Raw genomic sequence first — 21,212 nt, forward strand, 5'->3', positions numbered from 1 at the left:
TGAAATGTACATAAAATAAAATTAGATAATTGGCGCATAGAATTTGTTTTTTCATAGTTGATGGATCGTTTTTAGTCGTCTTTAATTTACAAAACAACTTATTATGTTTGGTGGAATGATAGAGCACTGGAAGTGTAATAACAAAATAAGGAAAAAATAACTAGTACTGTAGCGGAATAATTGTAAGGGTATTTAAATAGATGTTGATCTGAAACTTGAAAGCGATAGTTTTGGATTAGCACAACAAAGGGGGGCAGAAGAGCAAAAAAAACTATTATGCCATGCCGTACTTTGAATGTCAAAATATCGAATTGTTCCGAATGTATCAATCGTATCTTAATTCAATATCGAGATATACGCAAAAAGAAAGGCCCAGAATGGCCGTTGAGAAAGAAGAGCAAGAGAGAGGGAAATATTAATATTTAAGTTTACAGGGAAACCTATTCGTTGCCGCTAAAAATACTACGGCGCGTAATATACACAAGCTTCGTGCTTCGTTTAAACAGATTGTATAATATTACACTACCATCCCTATGAAGTCTACTAACATTTACGAACCTGTGACACCTGACTAACACTACCATATTCATACATCATATATTACAGTACAGCAGATATCATAGACATCTCGTGTTTTTGAACAAATAATAACGTATTTGCATAGTGATTGAATTATAAGGTGAAGTAAATGTCAACTTATATAAACTATATATTTAAAATGAACCTCGAAGAAAATTGGAAGAATAATCTATTATTAAAGAAGCATTTTTGCCTGTTTTTTGCCTCTGCTTTATCGACGTATACTGAATACTTATGATTTGCTAAATAAATGTAACAACGGGGCTAAGTGGTGGTGGCAGTAAATGATGTAAATGCTTGGCCGTGCTCTTGACACGCGTGTACATTTTTTTTTTTCAAAGCAGCATGATTTGGACGAACGTGTTGCCGCATACATGTCAACTCTCCTAGCTATAACTGAAAAGATTGAGAAAAATTTTACGTTCATATAAAATCTTGCTACATATCGGGCTAAGCTGGCACATCGTAAAGCCGTTCTCTGATTTTCGGTTAAACCATATCTTTTTCACAAAGATGATATGACAACACTGATATAGTACGATCAGTAGTAAAAGTAAAGAACGTGAAGGCACGTTTAATTGCACCTTTATGCGACGGTGCATAAATTATCTTGCTGCTGATATTAATAAAAACATTATTTGGTTAAATGAATGCAACTATAAAATTGCTTACAACTGTTGCTATAACGAATATAGCCTGTCGCAGCGTGCACGTTGTGATATCTCATCAGGAACAAAAGGTATTACGTTTAAACTTAAGTCTATAAATTACTTCGTCTGCTTTATCTTGCTTTTCATATTTTCTCCTACCTTTCTACTGTTTTTATCCCTATTTTATCTTACATAATAATTTGATGCTAAAAAGTGTCAAGGTTGAACGTCCATTTATCGATAATCATAATATTATACTGTTTATGATTTTTGTTGTCATTATTTATGATGACATATTTACTAAAAGCAATAATGAAATTTTAATAATTGTTGAATTATGGTTCCTGGTAGGATACATAACTTATTCTTTGCTTTGTATAATTATAATTTGCATTGATTCTTTAGATTTTTCACATGACAGAGCTACCTTGGAAGCATTTACTGTTAAGAAATTTGCGTAAGAGTCCATCCATACACGAAGCATTGTTTTCAACATATTGCAATCTGTTGGAATCTATGGCTGATTCTGAAACTCAACAAGAATTTAACAAGTCTATCATGGAGCCATTCGTCGACTCTATCTATACAACAACCAGTACTTCTGGTACTTGGGAGATGCCTTGCAATCTTCCCACAAGTAGTGTAGTTGGATGTGAAAATGATGGAAGTACTATAACAAATAGTTTAGATATTAACTTGAGCAGAAATAATCAAAAGGAATGTTCAAACTCCTATGAAAATCGTTATATGAGTAATAAACAAAAATACAAAGCCATGAGAAAATGGAAAAAGATTGGAGAAGGTATGAAACTGTTAATTGATAATAATATTTTTCTTTATTGTTTTCTGTATTAGCTCAATGCCTAATTTAATATGTAATTGTCATTTTTAGAGAAATCAGTGATAGACAAAGAAGATACTTTTATACTTCGTGTATTGTCTTATAACATTCTTGCACAAAATCTCCTAGATTCTCACCGTTATTTATATAAGGATCACGACAGAAGAGCACTTCCTTGGGAAATTCGGAAACCTCTTCTACTGCAAGAAATACTAGAAGCTCAAGCTAATGTCAGTTGAAGTCAATTTTTAAGAATATTTTATAACTCGTGTAGATGTTTTATATTTTATATAAATTAAACTGTTTTTAGGTGATATGCCTTCAAGAAATGCAAGAGCAGCATTTAGCTGAATTTTTAATTCCTTTTAAAGAGCGAGAGTATAAATATTTGTATAAAAAAAGAACTAATGATAAGAAAGATGGTTTACTTTTTCTTTATCGATCGGATCTATTCAATTTAGTTGACTATGCAAAAGTAGAACTATTTCAATCTAAAACAGAAGTTTTAAATAGGGACAATGTAGGAATAATAGCAAAATTGTCATTGAAAGATAGTCCCCAAACACAGATTGTTGTGGCAACAACACATTTGTTATACAATCCTAATAGGAATGATGTACGCTTAGCACAGGTACAGCTTTTACTTGCAGAAATTGAAAGATTTGCTTTTATTGAAAATGAAAGGTATGTTCATAATTTTAAGTATGTTATATTTTTGCTTAAATTTTATCTTTGCTAGGTAGATATCTACTGAACTGGATCTATTATTTTCAGTGAAGGTTCAAAGTATCTACCAATAATTTTGTCTGGAGATTTTAATTTAAAGCCACACACAGGTGTTTATAAGTTTATAACAACCAGCTCTTTTGAATATGTAGGAAAAGGTCGAAATTTAGAGCCATCAGGTTTTCGTCCTTTATCAAATTCCTTGATCCCAATTAATTTATGCATTACGGATAATTGCCAACATTTTGATATTTTGACAAGTAGAATAAAAGGAGGAAGCAAAGGCCTTGTTATGGTAGGCTATTAATTTTGGTTTCTGTGTTAAATAATGATAAAAATTGTTTTGTTTATTTACATTTATTGTTACAGCTATTAAATAGTGAACACCGTGATACACAAAAAAATAGGGATAAATGCAGAAAAAAGTTACAAAAATATGATATTGATGTAAATACATCTAAATCTGCATATGTTAAAATATCTGATGACCATCATGTAACATTCTCATCTGGTAAATTAACACATCCTTTTAATTTACGTAGTGTATATAGGCATGAAAATAGTAAAGGTGAGAGAGAAGCAACAACAAATCAAGGACAATGGATTACAGTTGATTATATATTTTATAGTAATATTGAGTTAGTGGAAGTTTACCCTTTACCTACTGTTAAAAACTGCTTAGAACTACAAACAATACCTAATTTTGCAGTTGGTAGTGATCATCTTTGTCTTGGTGCCAGCTTCAAAATACAAAAAAAGTAAAATAGTAAGAATTAATTTTATAATCACATTCATTCATTTATTATAAAACGAAAATTACTTTATTTTGAAAAAAGTTAACAAGTATGTTTTAATTTTCATAAGGCATAAGTTTTTTTTTTTAATTATAATTGAGTTTTTCTAAACAAAGATAATTATGTTAAAATAGTCAATTGTTACAGCCGATTCAAACGTGATGTTTATATATATCATTAAAGTAATAAATTATTTGTTGATGACTGAAAAAAGAAAAATGCAGTTAAAATGTCAAAACCGTTCTTAGAATTATACATTAAATTAATATTTACAAACAAAATTCAGTTTCAGTGTTATAAAAGTATATTTCAGATTATAAAAAAAACATGTAAAATTTGTATTACAAAATACATTTTTATTTCTTAAGCAAATATGAAAAATATGAAAATTTGTGAAAAAGTTTCACATTGTTAATATTTGGATCTTCATCGTTATGATTAGATTTTTATTTATAAGATAATATAAAAAATATTTTATATGCATCTATTTATTATATAAATATTAAATAACTAAAATATTTTTAATGACTGTATTTTGGCATGACCATTTTGTAATTTTTGTGTTTCATAAACAGTAATACATGTTTTATTGACAGAGAATTGTTTTGTTCGGTCTACACATTGCCTGTGACAAAATTTTGCAAAATTTTTAAATTTCAATTGAAGTTTGTTATCCCCACCATTAGGTCCTATCATGTAGTCACATTTTAAATGCTTTTGTTGTCCATGTAGACAACAGTTTAAGTACCTGTAATCTGTTGCATATAAATGATTAATACTATTTAACTTAATACCCAGTTCTTCTCTTAAAATTCCTGTTATAAAAACATCATCAATCCAAAAATACTGTTGATTAAGTGACACACTATCAACTATCTTTCTAGCAACTGGTAATGTAGTAATATATAACCAACCAGATGCAAAATCTGGGTAAACATCAAAAGGATAATCAACTTTATTTACAAACCATTTACTAGATGTGTTTCTGATGGGTTTCATAGATCTTAAAATATAACCACTTATAGTATTATTATTAATTAGATTATCTTTCAATAGTTGTGGCATCTCATAAAGATTTGCCACTATATCATCATCCATTTTCATTATAAATTGTGCATTTATACAATTATTTACAACCCATTGTAAACCCATTAAATGCTTCAATGTTAGATTTTTATAACTCTCTATAAAATTTCCTTGCAATATGTCATGGAAGCGATTAGCTTCGTCAAGTAAAGCAGATTGTGATATATTTATTATAGGCTTATTGATTTTATTAAGAAGACCAAGGAGAAATATCCTTTGAATTCCTAACTCATTTAATTCTTCATTCGGATATGCACTTCTTAATGCACTTCTTGGTAAAATGTTCTCAGCATTAGAAGTTACAATCCATGTTATTAAATTTGAATTACACCTTGGAATAATTTTATAATTATCAATAAGATTTAAATTATAAGAATCTTTGTAACTATATTTGTGTACAATAGAAATTCTTAATACGTCAGAGTTTATTTTATCTACATTTCTTTGCAATAAAATGAACAGCGTTATAGCAAAAAAAAGACAACACAGTAGAATTTTATATTTTGCTGTCATATCACAGAATATTAAATAAAAAAGTTCATTTAATGAAAGTTGCTATATTTTTTTAATTTAAAATCGGCATGAATATAAGCATATGCATTTAATAAATAGATGACAAATATGTAAACAAAGACACTTTTGAAAAGTTCAAGTTGGTTGAAATTATTGAAAGTGTCGCATAACATTTGCATTTACAAAGATTTATAATGTTAATTAAATTAAAATCTCACTATCTTCACGTCAAAAAAAGTTTTCACTTCACAGGCAACGTTTCTTGTCCCTATTTGTAAACATATTTATACACAAAATTCCACTGATTACTTCAACAAAGTTATTGCAACTTTCATTGAAAAAAAAATAATTATAAATATAAATTAAATTTTTTTTTCAAACTTCTTTCCTTTTTTAGGCATTTTGCAATGTGTTTCTGTCGCTTTTTGTAACCTGTACCAGCCTGTAGTGGCCTGTACTGCAGACGGGTAGACTGTACATACATACATATACATATATACTGACCGTACTGATTGTACATATACATATATAGAGCATTGTGGCAACTGTAGGTGACTGTATAGGTATAGATCCTTCAGCGTTCAGCCTATATGTAAATGTCACAACTCACACACTCACAACACAACGTTTTTTAGGGAGAAAAAATTAAAACCTGCCTATGTATATGTATGTATACATATATATATTTGACGTATGTACTATCCTTACTACTTACATACGGCCAATATGACCATTAAAGTAATACCGAAATTGACGCTTTTACAGTTAAATACAATCACATATCCCAAATGGATGTGCGTTTGTATTATGTGTATGTACCCCTCTCCACTCAGCTTTTAAGCTGCAAAAGCGCCGATTCTGGCACCACTAGGTCATACATATCTTCTTAGTTCTTCACTCAATTTTATGCTAGATTGGTATTGCACTAACTAGTTCGCAAAAAAGAACAAACCTCATCTTGATCATTTCCTGCCTGATTCATGATGGTTGACCGATTGGGTTAGTTTGTTTTCCACTTACTTTCAATTAAATAATATCTATTTTTTAGCTGAAAATCTGTAATTTTTTTGATTTTATTTTTATCGTTAGCTTTTTTTTCTATCATTCTCTAATATCTTTTTATAACTATACTTAGTTAAAGATTTCCTAGTATAACGGTTTAGCATAAATAGATCATGTATTTGACAGCTCAATGGTAAATTTGTCGATTTGTATAATTGTTTAAGTACGAAATTAATATTATCAAGTGTTAGTTTATATAAATCATGTTGCAGTAAATACGGAGGCCAATGCCAGGCGCATTGCGATGGTCGAAAACTGCTTTGGTAGTTCTGGAGAGGTAAATATTACATTTCTTAAATTCATTAATAGAAATTTCAATGCTACAGCGCTTTCGATATGCGATTTAGCTAGATTAAAAGATAGAATTTTTAACCATTAATCCTATTATTTTATCTATCATTTAGTAATTTGTAAATAGATTAATGATTTTTAGAGATTATTGATTCTTTCATGTTCTAGCCTCTTGCAGTTCCTGGCAGAGTTTTAGTTGGTGAAGGTGTTCTAACTAAAATGTGTAGAAAAAGACCAAAACCTAGACAGTTTTTCTTATTCAATGATATATTGGTATATGGGAATATTATGATTAATAAGAAAAAGGTAATTTTAATCAATTTTATTCGTTGGGTTTCAAATTCCAAGTTTGAAAGTAATATTTTTTATTAATAGTATAATAAGCAGCGCATCATACCTTTAGAAGAAGTTAAGTTGGAATCATTAGCAGATGATGGCCGTAAGTTATATGGCTATATTTATTATTAATTTTATATCTAAATATAATTATTTTTGTTATAAGTTACTCTATTCTTTTTTATGAGTTAATGTATTTAATATTTAGAGTATCGCAATGGTTGGCTGATAAAAACAGTAACAAAATCGTTTGCTGTTTATGCTGCTACCACAACAGAGAAGCAAGAATGGATGGCTCATATAACAAAAAGTGTTGAAGATTTATTAAGAAAAAGTAAGAAAAATATTTAATTATTATAGTACTCTGAAAATTGATAAATTTATTTTCAATATTTCATTCAAGGTGGTAAAAAACCAGTAGAAGTACATGCAGCAGTTTGGGTACCAGATAATGAAGCAACAATTTGTATGCATTGCAATAAAACACAATTCACTGTCTTAAATAGAAGGGTATTGTATCAATGCTTTTAAAAGTAGGTTATGATAAATTTGTTGCATAAAGATTAATTCAATTTTGAAATTCGTCTAGCACCATTGCAGACAATGTGGAGCAGTCGTGTGCGGTCCTTGCAGTAACAAAAAATTAATATTAGCTACACCAAGAAGCAGGAAAGCAGTTAGAGTATGCCTACAATGTTATGATGCAGCTAATAAGATTACAGCATCCTCACCAACTGTTAATGTTAATTTGCATAACAAAGATCCACGTAATTCTGCTGATAGCTCTGGTGGAGATAGCTCTGGTGATGAAGATGATGCCAATAAGGAAGAAAAACATGATGAGGTATGTATAATATTAATATCACTGTGTCTTCCAGGTTTTCACATTCTACATTTAATTATTCTTTACAGCCTAAGTTTTATTCAACTCTTGGTCAATGAAATCAATAATAAACTATATTTTGAAATGATGGATATTGTGGAAACAAATATTTTTGAGAAAAATTGTTTAATTAATAATTGATAGTAAAAAGTTTCATATAAATTTATTAGCTTGGACAAATGACTTCATAACAGATAAAAATATTTTTTAGTGTTTTTACTATAGTGATAAAATAAAATTAATTTGAATATTAGTAGTTTAAATGACTTTTTAATTTTGTACTGTAACTTTTTACGATCAAAACTGAAGTTCAAATTAATATATAAATATCACATGATATATATTAAATTAAATTATCAAACATCACATTTTCGATTACCAAAAATGACAAAAGTAATTTTTTAATCATTATTAATAAAATGTTTTCATCTGTCACATTGATTATTAAAGTTAAGTAGACTTTAGCTTCCAATAATTATATTGTTATAGTAATACACCACATTTTGTTTATTGATAGTACAGTGCGGGAAATTGATTCTTTTTTATCTCAACTAACGTCACTCTGTACTTTCTAGAAAAATTTAAATACTACATTATATGAACGTTTTCCTAGGGTCGGTGTCTTTGCATAAAAGTCAGGATTAAATAGGTGTACCAATCTAAATTTTTTGTTCACTAAATCTCAAATATATTTTGTTTTGATAGTTTAATGCATGAAATTATATATGTATGAACTATTATGAATTTAATTAAAAATAAAAAAGTAATGTATAGAGGAGAAAAACATTGTGAGAGCCATTATTACGATTAAGAATTTAAGATGATTCACCTGCTTAATCCCGACTTTTTGGACGAAGATACTGACCCTTATAGTCGAAAATGCTCGCAATATATAATACGTGTCGCATGAACTACATGAACTATTATATAATGAGCGTTTTGAGTCTTAAGTGGAAAACACCCTATAGCAAGAAAAGAATGATTCAATTTCCCACACCATGTCAAACTTTAAAAAATTTTATAAATATATATTCTGTCACTGACAGAGCATTAACAATTTTTGACCATGCAGTTATAGTTCATCAATGCGCAAATGATTTTTAACTGATTATGCTTTAGCTTTTTAGACTTAATGATTGGTAAACCAGAATAATTTATTGCAAAGGACTTAGGCCCGGGTCCAACTCTCTGGTTAAAGTTAACTCGTATTTAAAATGGTATAGTTTAAGTGACAGAAGCTATACCATTTTAACTACGGATTGACTTTAACCAGAGAGTTGGATTCGGACCTTAGTTGACCGACGCAAAGCAGTAATGCTCTATCACTTGACATAGTATATAGATATGTCAGAAAATTAATACTTTTATTGAATAAATAGAAAGATCTAATAATATAACTGCTACATCAATGTCTAGATTAAATTTGATTAAAAACATAGTTCTGTTGCCTTATCTAACATTTGGTAACCTGTAATACATATGTATTTTACAATTGATGCAAAATCTACAAGTAAGTTTACGAGTCAATTTTTCAAAAGGTTTATACAAAATCATCTATTGTATCATAATACACACTATATACTATTTTTAAAAAAACAGTTATATAATGTTTAAATTTAATTATTTAAACAGGCAAATATAATGTTTATAAATTTAAACATTATTATTTATTATAAAATGCACAAAGAGAATAAACTCTGTCATGTATTTGTTTTATAACTAATTTAGGATAAATATTTATAAATATAAAGAATTAATAAATATTTATAAAATTTGTTGAATTATTATTGAAGGATCCTGGAATAAACAATATACTTATGTATATAAAAAGTAAAAAGTATTTCTTATAAATGAAAAGATAATTTATAAATAATTATTCTGCCAAACAAGTCTGTGCTATCATTAAACACTAATTTAAAACATTTTGCTTTTATCGTGTCCTTTAATTTAAATGTCTGTAAAGAGTTTGTATCTTCTGCAAAAAATGACTGAATAAAGGATAAGCTTCTGCTATCTTGGCCTGCTTCCAAAACCCAACTTTTACCAGCAAAGCCACCTTGAAATTCAATTTCAATTATGGAAACTGAACATTCACCTTCAAAGTTTATCAGAATCCATTGTGGTTTCCCCTGCAATATTTATATCAAATAAGAAAAATTATAAAGATTAATAATAAGTATTATAGAATAAGATCTACTCACAGCATCAGAATTCCAACAAGTTTCATTATTATTATCAAACATAAAATGTTTTCCATAACTGCGAATATCTTTGTTTAACACCGAACTGACCCTGAGCAGAAATCATTTAAAATAGGTATGACATGAGGTTCATTGCTCATTTGTTATAGTATGTGGTAATAATTAACAAGTACTAACCGACATATAAATTTGTTTTGATAGAGTAAACAAGACATTATTCATATAATAATTTTTATCTAATTTTCTTAGGTTGGAAGTGAACAATGAATAAGAATATTGGTGAGTTAAATTTTCTGGAATGGTTTTTGATTATTCTTTAAATAAGCTAAAATAAAAGCATTTTTTATTAAAATTTTTAAATAAGAATATAAGCATCTTCATTATGAAACAATTGTGTCACATACATTTAATAAAATTTTGACTAATAAATTTTATATATCTATAACTAGAAAAAAGATTGGAATGAATATTGAATTCATGCAAATTAAAAACGTGAAAATCAAAAAAAAAATATGTAAGTTAATCATAAAATTCAATACTTTATGTGTTTTATTGTATTAGGAAAATATTATTTGGTAATTACATTACATTGTAAATTTATTTTTTATTGAATAATTATTTTGATTATTTCACAAGATTCAATGTACCAGTTAAAAATTATAAGTTCTTATGAGCCAGTAAAGTGTTAATAAAGATGAAATATATACAAAGTAGCTAATTAAATATAACATTTCCATTATCTTGTAAAATTTTCATTTCTTCACTTATCAGTGTTTCTATGTATTTATAACTGTTTTGCTGTTTATAGAAATCATATATACAGGCTACAGACATAATGTATTTGTACCTTATCACACAATGTAGGAATTAATTACGTTACATCGTATTTAATTCGACGTTTTAAATGTTGTAAATCGATCAATGCAATATTAATTCCGCAATAGCTGGTGTAATTTGTAATGCTGGTAATATGTGGTTAATGAATAAAAAGTTCAGGTAAGAAAAATAGATAGGTTTCAATTAATTAAACGAAATCGACAATTACACTTTTTTCTTAGGTCTAATCACACAATTATTTAGAAATTGGCTTAAAATAATGTAATATACGTTCTTATAAATTATATTAATTTAAATTGTAGTATAAACTATATTGAAAAATAATCTTTAGCAAATTGGAACATTAACCTGCGTTAACCTCAAAATATTTGAACAATATTTTATTTCACAAAAAAATCCCAAACTTTTTTAGGACTTAATTTATTGTACTTTTAATTTTTTTTATTACCTATATTGGTAGTTTTATTTTTTTTAACAAACAAATTGAATAAGTATAGTATATACATTGTACATTACATACTAAATCTGCTAAAATCTATATAAACATAAAAATGTAATTGTCGATAAGTTAGGTATCCATTAGGTATCTATATTTTGACTCATCGAAGAGGATGATTGGGGAATTTTACTAATTTTAGTTAGATAGATTCCACTCAATTTTCAACGTTTTCAACAGATTGTCAAAGAGAGCCGAGAGAGGTGGAAGTTTTTTTTTATATTCCTTTTATTGGATACCGCAACTTGTGCGATTAATTATTTATTGTTCAACTAGCTCAATCAGGTGGAAATTGGTGAAAACAGTATAGTAAATTATAAGCAACAAAATTAACAATCAATTTGTGGTTCTAACCTTTGTTAAAATGACGTTCAAAGTGATTTTTTGCCTTAGCATTTCATTAATTTTAATATCTTTCGAGGGAATTAATGGATCGTTTATTAATCCTTATCCGAAATTGAAATCATTTCCTCTTCATCCACAAGAAGATGTGGAGAGTCCCCTATTTCTTACCCCTTTAATAGAAAGTGGAAAAATTGAGGAAGCGCGCAAGGAAGCTACAGTACAACATAAAGAGATGGGAGATGTAAACAGTTATGCTGGATATCTAACAGTAAACAAAGAATACAATTCAAATTTGTTTTTTTGGTTCTTTCCAGCTCAGGTAATGAAAAACACACATTATTAATTGAAATATTGATATATTTTTTAAAATCTATGATAATTCTTTATCTGCAGCTAAATCCAATAACAGCACCTGTAATATTGTGGCTTCAAGGAGGACCAGGTGCTACTTCTTTATTTGGTCTATTTATGGAAAATGGACCATTTACAGTAACTAGCAATAAAACGTTAAAACCAAGAAAGTATTCTTGGAACCTTAATCATAATGTTATTTATATTGACAATCCTGTTGGGACTGGATTTAGTTTCACCGAAAATGAGAAAGGATATGCTACAAATGAAACTGATGTAGGAAGAGATGTTCACACAGCTTTGGTGCAATTTTTTCAATTATTCCCAGAGTTACAAAAGAATGATTTCTTTGTTACTGGAGAATCGTATGGTGGAAAATATGTACCTGCTGTATCTCATGCGATCAAAGATTATAACATCAAGGCTACAAAAAAAATCAATTTGAAAGGCTTATCTATTGGGAATGGATGGACAGATCCAGAAAATCAAGTGATCTATGGAGATTATTTATATCAGATTGGATTAATTGATTTCAATGGTAGAGAACTCTTTCATCAATATGAAAAACAAGGAAGAGAATTTATACAAAATAAACAGTTTGATAAAGCTTTTGAGATCTTTGACCTAATTTTGGATGGAGATTTAACTAGCCAACCATCTTTGTTCAAAAATTTAACAGGATTTGATTTTTACTTTAATTATCTTTATATTAAGGACACAAATGAATCATATTGGATGTCAGAATTTGTTCAGAGATCTGATATTAGAAATGCAATACATGTGGGCAACTGCTCTTTTCACGTAGAAGATAAAACAGTTGAAGAACATTTAAGGAATGATGTTATGCAATCATTAGCAGTTTTAATAGAGGATTTAGTACAGCATTATAAAGTGCTTATCTATAATGGTCAACTTGATATTATTGTAGCATATCCACTTACTGAAAATTATTTGCAACAATTAAAATGGCCTGGGGCAGACAAATATAAAAAAGCTGTCCGTAAAACTTGGTGGGTTGGACAAGAGTTAGCTGGCTACACAAAAACTATTGATAATTTAACAGAAGCTTTGGTAAGAAATGCTGGGCATATGGTACCTAGTGATCAACCTAAATGGGCATTTGATTTGATTACACGTTTTACACACAACAAACCATTTTAAGTCATGTGATACATAACTGTAACTAAGGCTGATTATTTTTACACAAAGTTTAGTCTAGTTATAATGACCAAAATATAGCTTACAATGAACTACTACTAAAACGTTTAAAATAAGATTGAGGATTTTAGTTCTAAAAAGTAAACAATAAAAATTTATTTTTTTAAAACAAACTTTAGAATTAATTTTATTCTTAAGATATCTCATATAAATGCCTTTGTTGTTTTCATCTGTATTTAACTCAGATGCTAGTTTTATAGATACCTTTCTGTATATTGTCTGTTGTATTATGCTTTTGTAGGTGACAATGTTAGATTACAATCAAACTTTATTTTGTATTTACAAATAAAGATTCTTTTGTCCATATGAGTTTTTATATACTTATACTATTGTAATGATTACATATATTATGTTTTATAAGTTTTATTTAAGTTTTGATACATTTAAATGTTTTAAATAAGATGTTTCAATGGGTTAATTAAATTCTATAATTTTTTAAACCATTTTGAATTTTCCATTAAATTTTCTTATCTTTTTTAATGATATGCAGTTTTAGATTATAAAATTGAGAATCAAACAATTGAAATAAAAGCCTGTTAATATCATAGATGATTTATCTTAATTTATGGTTGGAGAACTTATATAATCTTATCAGTCTTATCAGTCATAAAATACATAACCTCATTTTGCATATAAAAATACATTTCTCTGCGATGTATCATTTATAATTTGACATTTCCACTATCAATATGTGCATCTTGTTCATTTATCGTTTTCCTGATGCTGGGCCTGAGTGTTATAAATTTATTGTTGCAACTAATCGGGATGAAAATTTAACAAGACCATCAAAAGAAGCTCATATTTGGGACAAACATTCTGATTGTTTAGGAGGTATTATAAATTGTTGCAACAGTCGTGTAAATATTAAACATAATAGTTATTATAAATTTATATAATTTATCAGGAATGGACATGGAGCCTGGAAAAGAAGGTGGTACTTGGCTAGCTTTATCAACTAAAGGGAAAGCTGGAATCACTTTGAATCTTACTAACGAGCCCAGAAATTCAGATCTCCTACCAAAGGGTCGTGGCTCTTTAATAACCGACTACATCACTTCTGATGAATCTGCATCTTCCTATTTAAATAATTTGCATAAGATAAATCAAAGTAGTCAACTGTATAATCCATATAATTTGATATTACTTGATTTAATGTGCGTAAAAGTTTTCACGCGCGAAATTTTAACATATTTATTTTTGTTTGAATTTTATATTATTAAAGTAAACTGTTTTTCAGTAATACTAATGTGTACTATCTATGTAGTTCAATCAAATCTGTAGGACCGTTACTGTGCAAAGATAATATATTAGCTTTTGGAAATAGTGATATAGAACACCCTTTTAAAAAAGTGGAGGAAGGAAAAAAAATATTTGCAAATATAATAAAAACTGCTTCTGTTAAGCACCAAGATTCTCTGATAGAGAGCCTAATACAATTTTTAAAGTCAAAAGAGAGGTAATCACACGTCATTTTGTAAATAATTATTTTTAACTAAAAGAGATTAATAAATACTATTTTAATTTTTAAATAGTTTTCTACCAGATGCTGAATTACAAAGAAGATTGCCAACAGTATTCAAAGAGTTAAGTTCGATTTTTGTATCTTGTCCCGACTATGGTACGAGAACACATTCAATATTGCTCATTGATGGAAAAAATCGATTGACGTTTGTTGAGGAAACAAGAATGTTAGATTTATCATGGAAACGTCAGGACTTCAATACTATTTTAACGAATGATTCGTTTAATTTCGTAAAGAAAATTTCTTAGAAAAATAACGCTCGAGGATTTGTGTTACTCTTGCAATGAAACTGAAAACTCTTATTTATTATTGCTAAATCATGCTTCTGATACTGAATCTTCTTCATCGCTCTGTAAAATATCTAAGGATACACTACTTGCATCATCAAGATTAAGTCTATCATCTACATTAACATCTACATCTACGTCTGCAGTAGTATTTTCGGATGACGCCTGAAAAGATTCCACTTTAATTAGTTTCAATTAAAATGATCTAAGGACTTTGCACAATGGAAAATATAAGATTAGAATATTAAACTCCTAAATATCATTGGTTGAAATTGGGAGAAGTAAGATATTCTCAACTAATAGTGTTTTTATGTTTAATATACTGTTCCTTATTCTTTAAATTGAGCAGAGACCTTTAAAATTTATGTTTGCAATTGCTACTAACTAATGATGCCAGTATTGAATTTTTTGCTATAAAAAACCGAGTGGAGGGAAAACACATGCACCATAAACATACATCTATAGAAGAGAGGACTGTTTTTGTTTGCAAAAAGCCTCAATTCTGGCATTACTAACACTAACCTGTGACAGTATTTCGAGACCATCCAAATTTTTATTAACTAGATTTCCCATCCAGAAAGCATTAGAACTACTGTTCAGAGCAAGCATTCCTTTTACGCTATATAGCAATTTTTCCAAAACTGCTTTTGCTGCAGGAACATATTTTGATAAAAGAATATCTTTTTTCTCTGAACAATCACAACAAATTCTATGTAGATATCTTGTACTTTCTATGGAGTAAAAAATATTATATATATATATATATATATAATAAATTTAATAAAGGTGATTTCTTTGAACAATTTAGTATATGCTTTTACCATACCTTGAATTATTTTCAGTATACGCGTTATATCATTACACTGATATTTTAAATTATATTCGAGAATAGGCATTCCAGATTGCAGAAATATATTTAAAAGTAGTGGCATCTTACGTAAAAAAAGTGACAAAGTAGATCGATTTTTTAAAGTTTTACAGATATGAACAATGTTCTGAACACATGTAGCCACTTGTTGCCATGTCTTTAATCTTTCTGGATCACTAAATTATTGAGAAAAAAAACTGTTTAATAAATTCTTTAAATATTAAAAACCATTTTTATTTATGGAATAATATTACTTACCTATTAGAGTTCGCTAATGAAATTTTGATACCTTTAATTATACCATCAAAAAGTTTTTTATATAACAAAGGAAAATTTTTCTTTCCTATTGAAGGTAATTGCTCCAAAGCATCTTTAGGTTTTTCTAATGTGGTAATAGCCTCTGGTAACCATTCTAGTAATATGTTAATTGTATTTAAAGGCGAGGGTTCATATTCAATCCAATTATTTAATAGTCCCATAATAGCAGCTGTATATTGTGGATCTGTGTCTCTATCCTCAGGCCATTTAAGACTCAAAAAACCAAATGCTAATTTAGCTAATTTAAGATTATCAAAATGTAAAATTATTGCTATAGTTTGCACACAGAAATAATTCATTTTTAACACAATAATTGTATGTACCTTGTTTGCCTTTAAACTGTTGAACATAAGTGTCAGAATGCTTCATTAAGGACTGACATGTGGTAACTAGAGCTATAGCTAAAGAAATGTGAGTTGCAATATCACTTAACGACTCAATATATTTATAAGATTCAGCAACAAGCTCTTTACATGATCTTAACATTGCATTTGATTCATTTATTTGCCCTGCTAATGTTCGTAATCCATCTAAAAGAAATGTTTTAAAGTTATACAAGGTTAACCACATAAAATGCCTTAGTGCTAATATGCAGGATATGTATTTTCATAATTATAAGAGATATTAAATTTTCGTATAAGGCCTTTTTTAGAGACCTCTTACTATTTGTGATCAGACAAGTCTTATGTAAAACGGTCATATCTTTATAAGTATGGAGAGATAGACATAAATGTACATACTCTGGACTGTTTTAAGTAACTAACTCTTTATTTAAAATGAGTAAAAATTATTATATATATTAAGTTTCGTACTTACCACGAAGCAGTGCATTGTAAGTAACACTCTGAAAACCTTTCCAACTGAATATTTTACTTATCAGCATTAATAAAAGCCTTACTGCTTCTCTGTTCAAAGCATCATCTTCATCTCTAAGTTCAGATACTATACACGCCAACTTAGAGCAAACTTTAGGTAAAAGTTCTATGAGATCTCTTATAAATGATTCACTAGGTTCATTTTCAAAAATTCCTAAAAGTTCATTTATCAAGAAACACACTTGAGTTATACTCATTAATGATGTTCTTTGTGAAGTTTGTGGTTTCATTCTAATGTCTAACAGACCAACAACCTAAAATTAAATTCAACGGTTGAAATTTGAAAGAAAGAGAAAAACACATTAAAATGATAAGAGAACCTTTGGATCGAGTTTTCGAAAATAAGCTGGATTCTTTGAGCATAATCTAGAACCTGATATCCATAAATGGGTTTCTTCGTGGTCAGCTGACTTTTCAGCTTTTCCTTTTTTTCCCTTCTTCTTTATTGCTTTGTCTGTTCTAGTAAAAGCTGGTGCAGGAAAATAATGAAAGTAACAAGGAGGAGGCTGATATATTGCACTACAAAAAGAAAAACATTCGCAAAACCTATTCTGAAGCTCCATTAAATGGTCTATTCTTTTTAATACTCGTGCTTGCAACAATGGGTCACTTTGTATAGCAAATCCACTAATAATTTCGCGAAACCTAAAAGTAAAAATTATATCTTAATGAAATGTATCCTTAAACTATATTATTTTTAGAAAGATTGACATGCCAATTTATACAATGAATTATATGATCTATCGCTGATGAGTCTGTTGAGTCTAAATCCTCTGGCATCAGAATTGCTGCAGTTAGTAGAGCATCGATTGCATTTAAATTCCCATTCTCGCTCAACCTTATGTAACATGTTTTGAGGAGTTTAAATGTGATAGGTACCAATGCTCCATATTTATCACTTTTAAAATAAACAACCCCATTATTACTCTCCTCTTCTTCATTATTAATTTTAAATTGAGGCGACATTTCTTTGCTAAGGCTAAGAACATTTCAAATACACATTTCATTATTGATTCTTAAGTAAAATAAGAACTTAAATAAGTACTAAACCTTGAATCTGTTATATCTATCATATAAGTATTAATAAATTCATGTTCAAAGTTTTCAGCAATATTGGAAAGAAAGTTATTGTTTATATCTTTGGTATTTTCAATAACCTGGGTAAGCTGATCATAAAACAATGCTTTTGATCTTTGACAGGTTTTTACACAATTAAGGGCACTCTCTGTAAAATAGGTCATCATTATTAATTATTTTGGCTAAATAATAAAATAACTATAATACAAAAGCTTACTAAACAAAGATTTAGCTTTATCAATAGTTTCTTCTTTCTGAATCAAGTGTTTCAATGCCATTACTGCACCCAATACACCTTTAGATTTTATTCTGAAAGTTATATATACTTAGATTTATTTTCTTTTATGTTCTTAAATAAATACTTACAAAGGCTTAGCACTTGCTAATTGTTTTTGAAATAATACATATAAATCATCATTTAAAGATTCAGATATGGTGCCAGAATCGGCACAAAGTCTATGCAATAAATCGCATAAAGTACCAACTTCTTCTAAATCTAAATTATCCATTTTTTCTAACAATATTCGCAAGTGATTGCAATGAACTTGCAATAGCTTTCTTTCCTCCTCATCCGCGGCAATTCTATGCAAAATTAAGAGAGCATTCTTAGCAGTTTTATCATTGTTACCCATTAAGAGTATAATCCTCTCTAAAATTTCTCGTTGTTTATGAACAGCATCTGCTTGATTAACAAATTGACATCTAAACCATTCAACGGCAAATTCATAATAAACAGCTTCAGTAGATTTTAATAATGTACTAGCCATGTGGATTGCTGAAGGTTGTAAATCACGTGCTACCTAAACAATATACTACATTAATTTTTTCTTACTATGTAAATTCAAAAAATAAAAAAATTATATATTGACCTCTCTGTAATCATTGTACAGTACTTTAAATAAGCTTTTCCGATAGAAACCTGATTGTATATAGCGTTTCATAAGAGCTTCTACATTTTTTTTTTTAGTTCCAATAGAGAAGATATGCAATAAGATAACAATATCTATTGGTTTTGGATCTTTCTCTACACTTCCCACTACAGCTAATGCAGCATCTACCATATCCTTTGATAATAATATATTAAGTTTGATTGCATTAGAAATATGTAATTGATTTACATAACAGTCATTTAGTATTTCCCCAGCCAGAGGTTGCAAATCAAGATTACGTATAATTTTAAAAATTTTTTTTGCATTTTCCACACTTTGACAATCATCAAGCAGAAACCTGTAAAATATAAATTATTAAGTTCACATTGTTGTCTTATGTTTTTAAGGGGGTACATTTTAAAAAAATAAAGGTTGTTTACTTTACAATAGAAGGTATAGTATTTCTATCCAAATCTTTTTTTAAGAAATCCATAACTTTATCTTTAAATTCTTCTAAATATTCTTTTCCAAGTGTTAAACTTGAAACACAGTTTAATATTGAATTCACAAGATCAAAATTTTCTTCTAGTAATTTGATAAGTATTTCAGTAAGAGCACAATGACTTCTCTCTGATATAATATCAGGTAAAAATATTATTAATTCTTTCAAAAACCAGGATGGACAAGATTCAATAAGCTGCTCTAAGCTATTAAATAATGCATCAGGATCTGATGAAAAGTCTACAAATCTGTATTGCTGTATAAGAGTTCTTGCCCAAGGAATTTCTTCTAATGAATTTCTAAAATATAATGATTATTTACATTAACATATGAAATATATTATACAAGTCAATAAGATTTATATAGATTACTACTCACGCTATAAGTACTGAATTATTAAGTTTTTCTAGAAGTAAAGTAGAAACTTCTGTTTGAAGTTCAGAATTTTCTAGAAAAAGTTTCACTAAACATAAACGATTAGAATTTGTAAAAGAATCACCTTTCTCTATTTCCATATCGCTTAATGCAATTACAAGATTAGTATCATTTCGGAAATAGTCCTTTATTAATTCTAAAGCTTGCTCTTTTGGAACCTTACTTGAAAAGAGTACATCTTTTAATGCCTGCTTAACTATAACTGGATGCTTCTCTGTAAGTACAGACATAAGATTACATTTATGTTAAATATACAAATCAAGAGTAAATAGAATTTCTAAACTCACTTAGAATTATGGAGTCATCTTGTAAAAAAACGACACCACATTGTTGCAAAAATTTCGTAAATTCTGTAACTGTTTTAGATGCCTGATTATTTATATTATTTTTTTTTACAATCTTTACAGGAGTGTGTCTTTTTAGAGGGCTTCTTTCTAATTGTAATTGGGAAATTTTACTAGGTGTAACAGGAGTTTTGAATGGACTTCTATCAGAGTTCATAACAGATCTAGATTTTCTTATCTCAGTATTCTCAGTGTCTTGCCCCTGCAAAAGTTTTGTTGCATTTCCTTTCGTTATTAATTTCTTTTTAGGTGAAGGTACTTCCTCATCCACAGAATCTGAATCGTCAAGTTTCGGAAGTCCAATACTAATGCATTGTTTCTTGGACATAGGTGTTGCATTACTTTTTTTTATTGCGCTGATTCTACAATTTTCGAGCTCAAACGATGAAGCTTGCCCTTGAGATGTCTTACTATCTGAATCTTCATCTTCCAATAAGGTAGAATTTGCTATTTTACGTTTCCGCGTTAAAATGTCTTCTGATAAATTGCTGCTCGTTGATGAAACTGAATCATTTCTTGATATTTGACTTCCTAAATTACCTAAATTCTTTAAAAGGTTAGACCTTCGTTTTAATTTTCGTTTATCCATAACAAACGAGATTCGTATTTTATTCTTTCCCTGTAACCAAAAAAGATCGAATAAAAGAAATACAAGAAATAAAAATTAATTTAGTACTACCTACAAATGAATTGCAGATCGTTCTGATTACACTTAACAGGATCCGTCAATCAAATTATTTGCCGCGCAAATCTAAAAAGATATAAATAAAGCCGGCGGCAAACGGATGTTGATATCGTGCTGATCGCTTTATTAGAATGAAAAGACCAATAAGGTTTATGCATTTAGCCTAGTGCTAAATTTTCATTGGTGATCCACAATCCACGTTCCACATCGTGCTGCTGCACA

The 21,212-nt window shown here is 28.6% G+C and overlaps 5 protein-coding genes across 7 annotated transcripts; 3 read left to right on the forward strand and 2 right to left on the reverse strand.

The window, feature by feature from the left end:
- The first annotated feature begins 100 nt into the window (after positions 1-100).
- On the forward strand, positions 101-9,575 carry LOC136783967 (uncharacterized). Of its 2 annotated transcripts, XM_066744392.1 has the most exons (14): positions 101-679; positions 924-1,318; positions 1,635-2,031; positions 2,122-2,300; positions 2,381-2,754; positions 2,845-3,091; positions 3,166-3,307; positions 6,464-6,528; positions 6,711-6,848; positions 6,918-6,981; positions 7,087-7,212; positions 7,282-7,388; positions 7,468-7,722; positions 7,791-9,575. In XM_066744392.1, the coding sequence occupies exons 2-14, from the start codon at positions 1,226-1,228 to the stop codon at positions 7,818-7,820; spliced, it is 2,217 nt and encodes a 738-aa protein (XP_066600489.1). In that variant the 5' UTR covers positions 101-679; positions 924-1,225; the 3' UTR covers positions 7,821-9,575. The 2 variants fall into 2 exon arrangements, with proteins under 2 accessions (XP_066600489.1, XP_066600488.1); XM_066744391.1 differs by having other exon boundaries at positions 101-1,318.
- Positions 3,558-5,651, reverse strand: LOC136783970 (beta-1,3-galactosyltransferase 5). The gene has a single exon (XM_066744395.1). The coding sequence runs from the start codon at positions 5,187-5,189 to the stop codon at positions 4,101-4,103; it is 1,089 nt and encodes a 362-aa protein (XP_066600492.1). The 5' UTR covers positions 5,190-5,651; the 3' UTR covers positions 3,558-4,100.
- Positions 9,576-10,609: 1,034 nt separating the features above from the next.
- On the forward strand, positions 10,610-13,453 carry LOC136783969 (venom serine carboxypeptidase). Of its 2 annotated transcripts, none has more exons than XM_066744393.1 (3): positions 10,610-10,958; positions 11,438-11,959; positions 12,034-13,453. In XM_066744393.1, the coding sequence occupies exons 2-3, from the start codon at positions 11,660-11,662 to the stop codon at positions 13,150-13,152; spliced, it is 1,419 nt and encodes a 472-aa protein (XP_066600490.1). In that variant the 5' UTR covers positions 10,610-10,958; positions 11,438-11,659; the 3' UTR covers positions 13,153-13,453. The 2 variants fall into 2 exon arrangements, with proteins under 2 accessions (XP_066600490.1, XP_066600491.1); XM_066744394.1 differs by having other exon boundaries at positions 10,820-10,958; positions 11,476-11,959.
- Positions 13,454-13,658: 205 nt separating this feature from the next.
- On the forward strand, positions 13,659-15,474 carry Tango2 (transport and golgi organization 2). Its single transcript, XM_066744397.1, has 4 exons — positions 13,659-14,040; positions 14,114-14,363; positions 14,447-14,665; positions 14,742-15,474. The coding sequence occupies exons 1-4, from the start codon at positions 13,899-13,901 to the stop codon at positions 14,977-14,979; spliced, it is 849 nt and encodes a 282-aa protein (XP_066600494.1). The 5' UTR covers positions 13,659-13,898; the 3' UTR covers positions 14,980-15,474.
- LOC136783966 (Fanconi anemia group D2 protein homolog) lies at positions 15,049-21,072 on the reverse strand. The gene is made up of 16 exons (XM_066744390.1): positions 20,989-21,072; positions 20,249-20,924; positions 19,905-20,175; positions 19,466-19,825; positions 19,026-19,383; positions 18,523-18,956; positions 18,374-18,465; positions 18,130-18,304; positions 17,795-18,058; positions 17,400-17,724; positions 17,021-17,333; positions 16,528-16,734; positions 16,145-16,442; positions 15,845-16,062; positions 15,541-15,749; positions 15,049-15,183 (listed from the first exon to the last, which is right to left on the reverse strand). Exons 2-16 carry the CDS (start codon positions 20,892-20,894, stop codon positions 15,049-15,051), a joined length of 4,305 nt encoding a protein of 1,434 aa, XP_066600487.1. The 5' UTR covers positions 20,895-20,924; positions 20,989-21,072.
- Between the last annotated feature and the right edge of the window lie 140 nt (positions 21,073-21,212).

This window comes from Prorops nasuta, unplaced genomic scaffold, assembly GCF_024137725.1.
Source record: "Prorops nasuta isolate Cenicafe-Biocafe unplaced genomic scaffold, Cenicafe_Pnas_1.2 PNAS00038, whole genome shotgun sequence".
NCBI lineage: Eukaryota > Metazoa > Arthropoda > Insecta > Hymenoptera > Bethylidae > Prorops > Prorops nasuta.

Excerpts from the sequence above, each read along its gene's own strand:
- LOC136783970 (XM_066744395.1), bottom strand. The coding sequence starts at position 5,189 with ATGACAGCAAAATATAAAATTCTACTGTGTTGTCTTTTTTTTGCTATA.
- LOC136783967 (XM_066744391.1), top strand. The coding sequence starts at position 1,226 with ATGAATGCAACTATAAAATTGCTTACAACTGTTGCTATAACGAATATA. Across the intron at positions 3,308-6,463 it reads TCATGTAACATTCTCATCTG|TAAATACGGAGGCCAATGCC; the intron begins GTAAATTAACAC and ends ATCATGTTGCAG. Across the intron at positions 6,849-6,917 it reads TTATGATTAATAAGAAAAAG|TATAATAAGCAGCGCATCAT; the intron begins GTAATTTTAATC and ends TTTTATTAATAG.
- LOC136783969 (XM_066744393.1), top strand. The coding sequence starts at position 11,660 with ATGACGTTCAAAGTGATTTTTTGCCTTAGCATTTCATTAATTTTAATA. Across the intron at positions 11,960-12,033 it reads TTTGGTTCTTTCCAGCTCAG|CTAAATCCAATAACAGCACC; the intron begins GTAATGAAAAAC and ends CTTTATCTGCAG.
- Tango2 (XM_066744397.1), top strand. The coding sequence starts at position 13,899 with ATGTGCATCTTGTTCATTTATCGTTTTCCTGATGCTGGGCCTGAGTGT. Across the intron at positions 14,041-14,113 it reads ACATTCTGATTGTTTAGGAG|GAATGGACATGGAGCCTGGA; the intron begins GTATTATAAATT and ends ATAATTTATCAG. Across the intron at positions 14,666-14,741 it reads TTTTTAAAGTCAAAAGAGAG|TTTTCTACCAGATGCTGAAT; the intron begins GTAATCACACGT and ends ATTTTTAAATAG.
- LOC136783966 (XM_066744390.1), bottom strand. The coding sequence starts at position 20,894 with ATGGATAAACGAAAATTAAAACGAAGGTCTAACCTTTTAAAGAATTTA. Across the intron at positions 18,957-19,025 it reads TGTACAATGATTACAGAGAG|GTAGCACGTGATTTACAACC; the intron begins GTCAATATATAA and ends TATATTGTTTAG. Across the intron at positions 17,725-17,794 it reads ATAATTCATTGTATAAATTG|GTTTCGCGAAATTATTAGTG; the intron begins GCATGTCAATCT and ends TTTTACTTTTAG.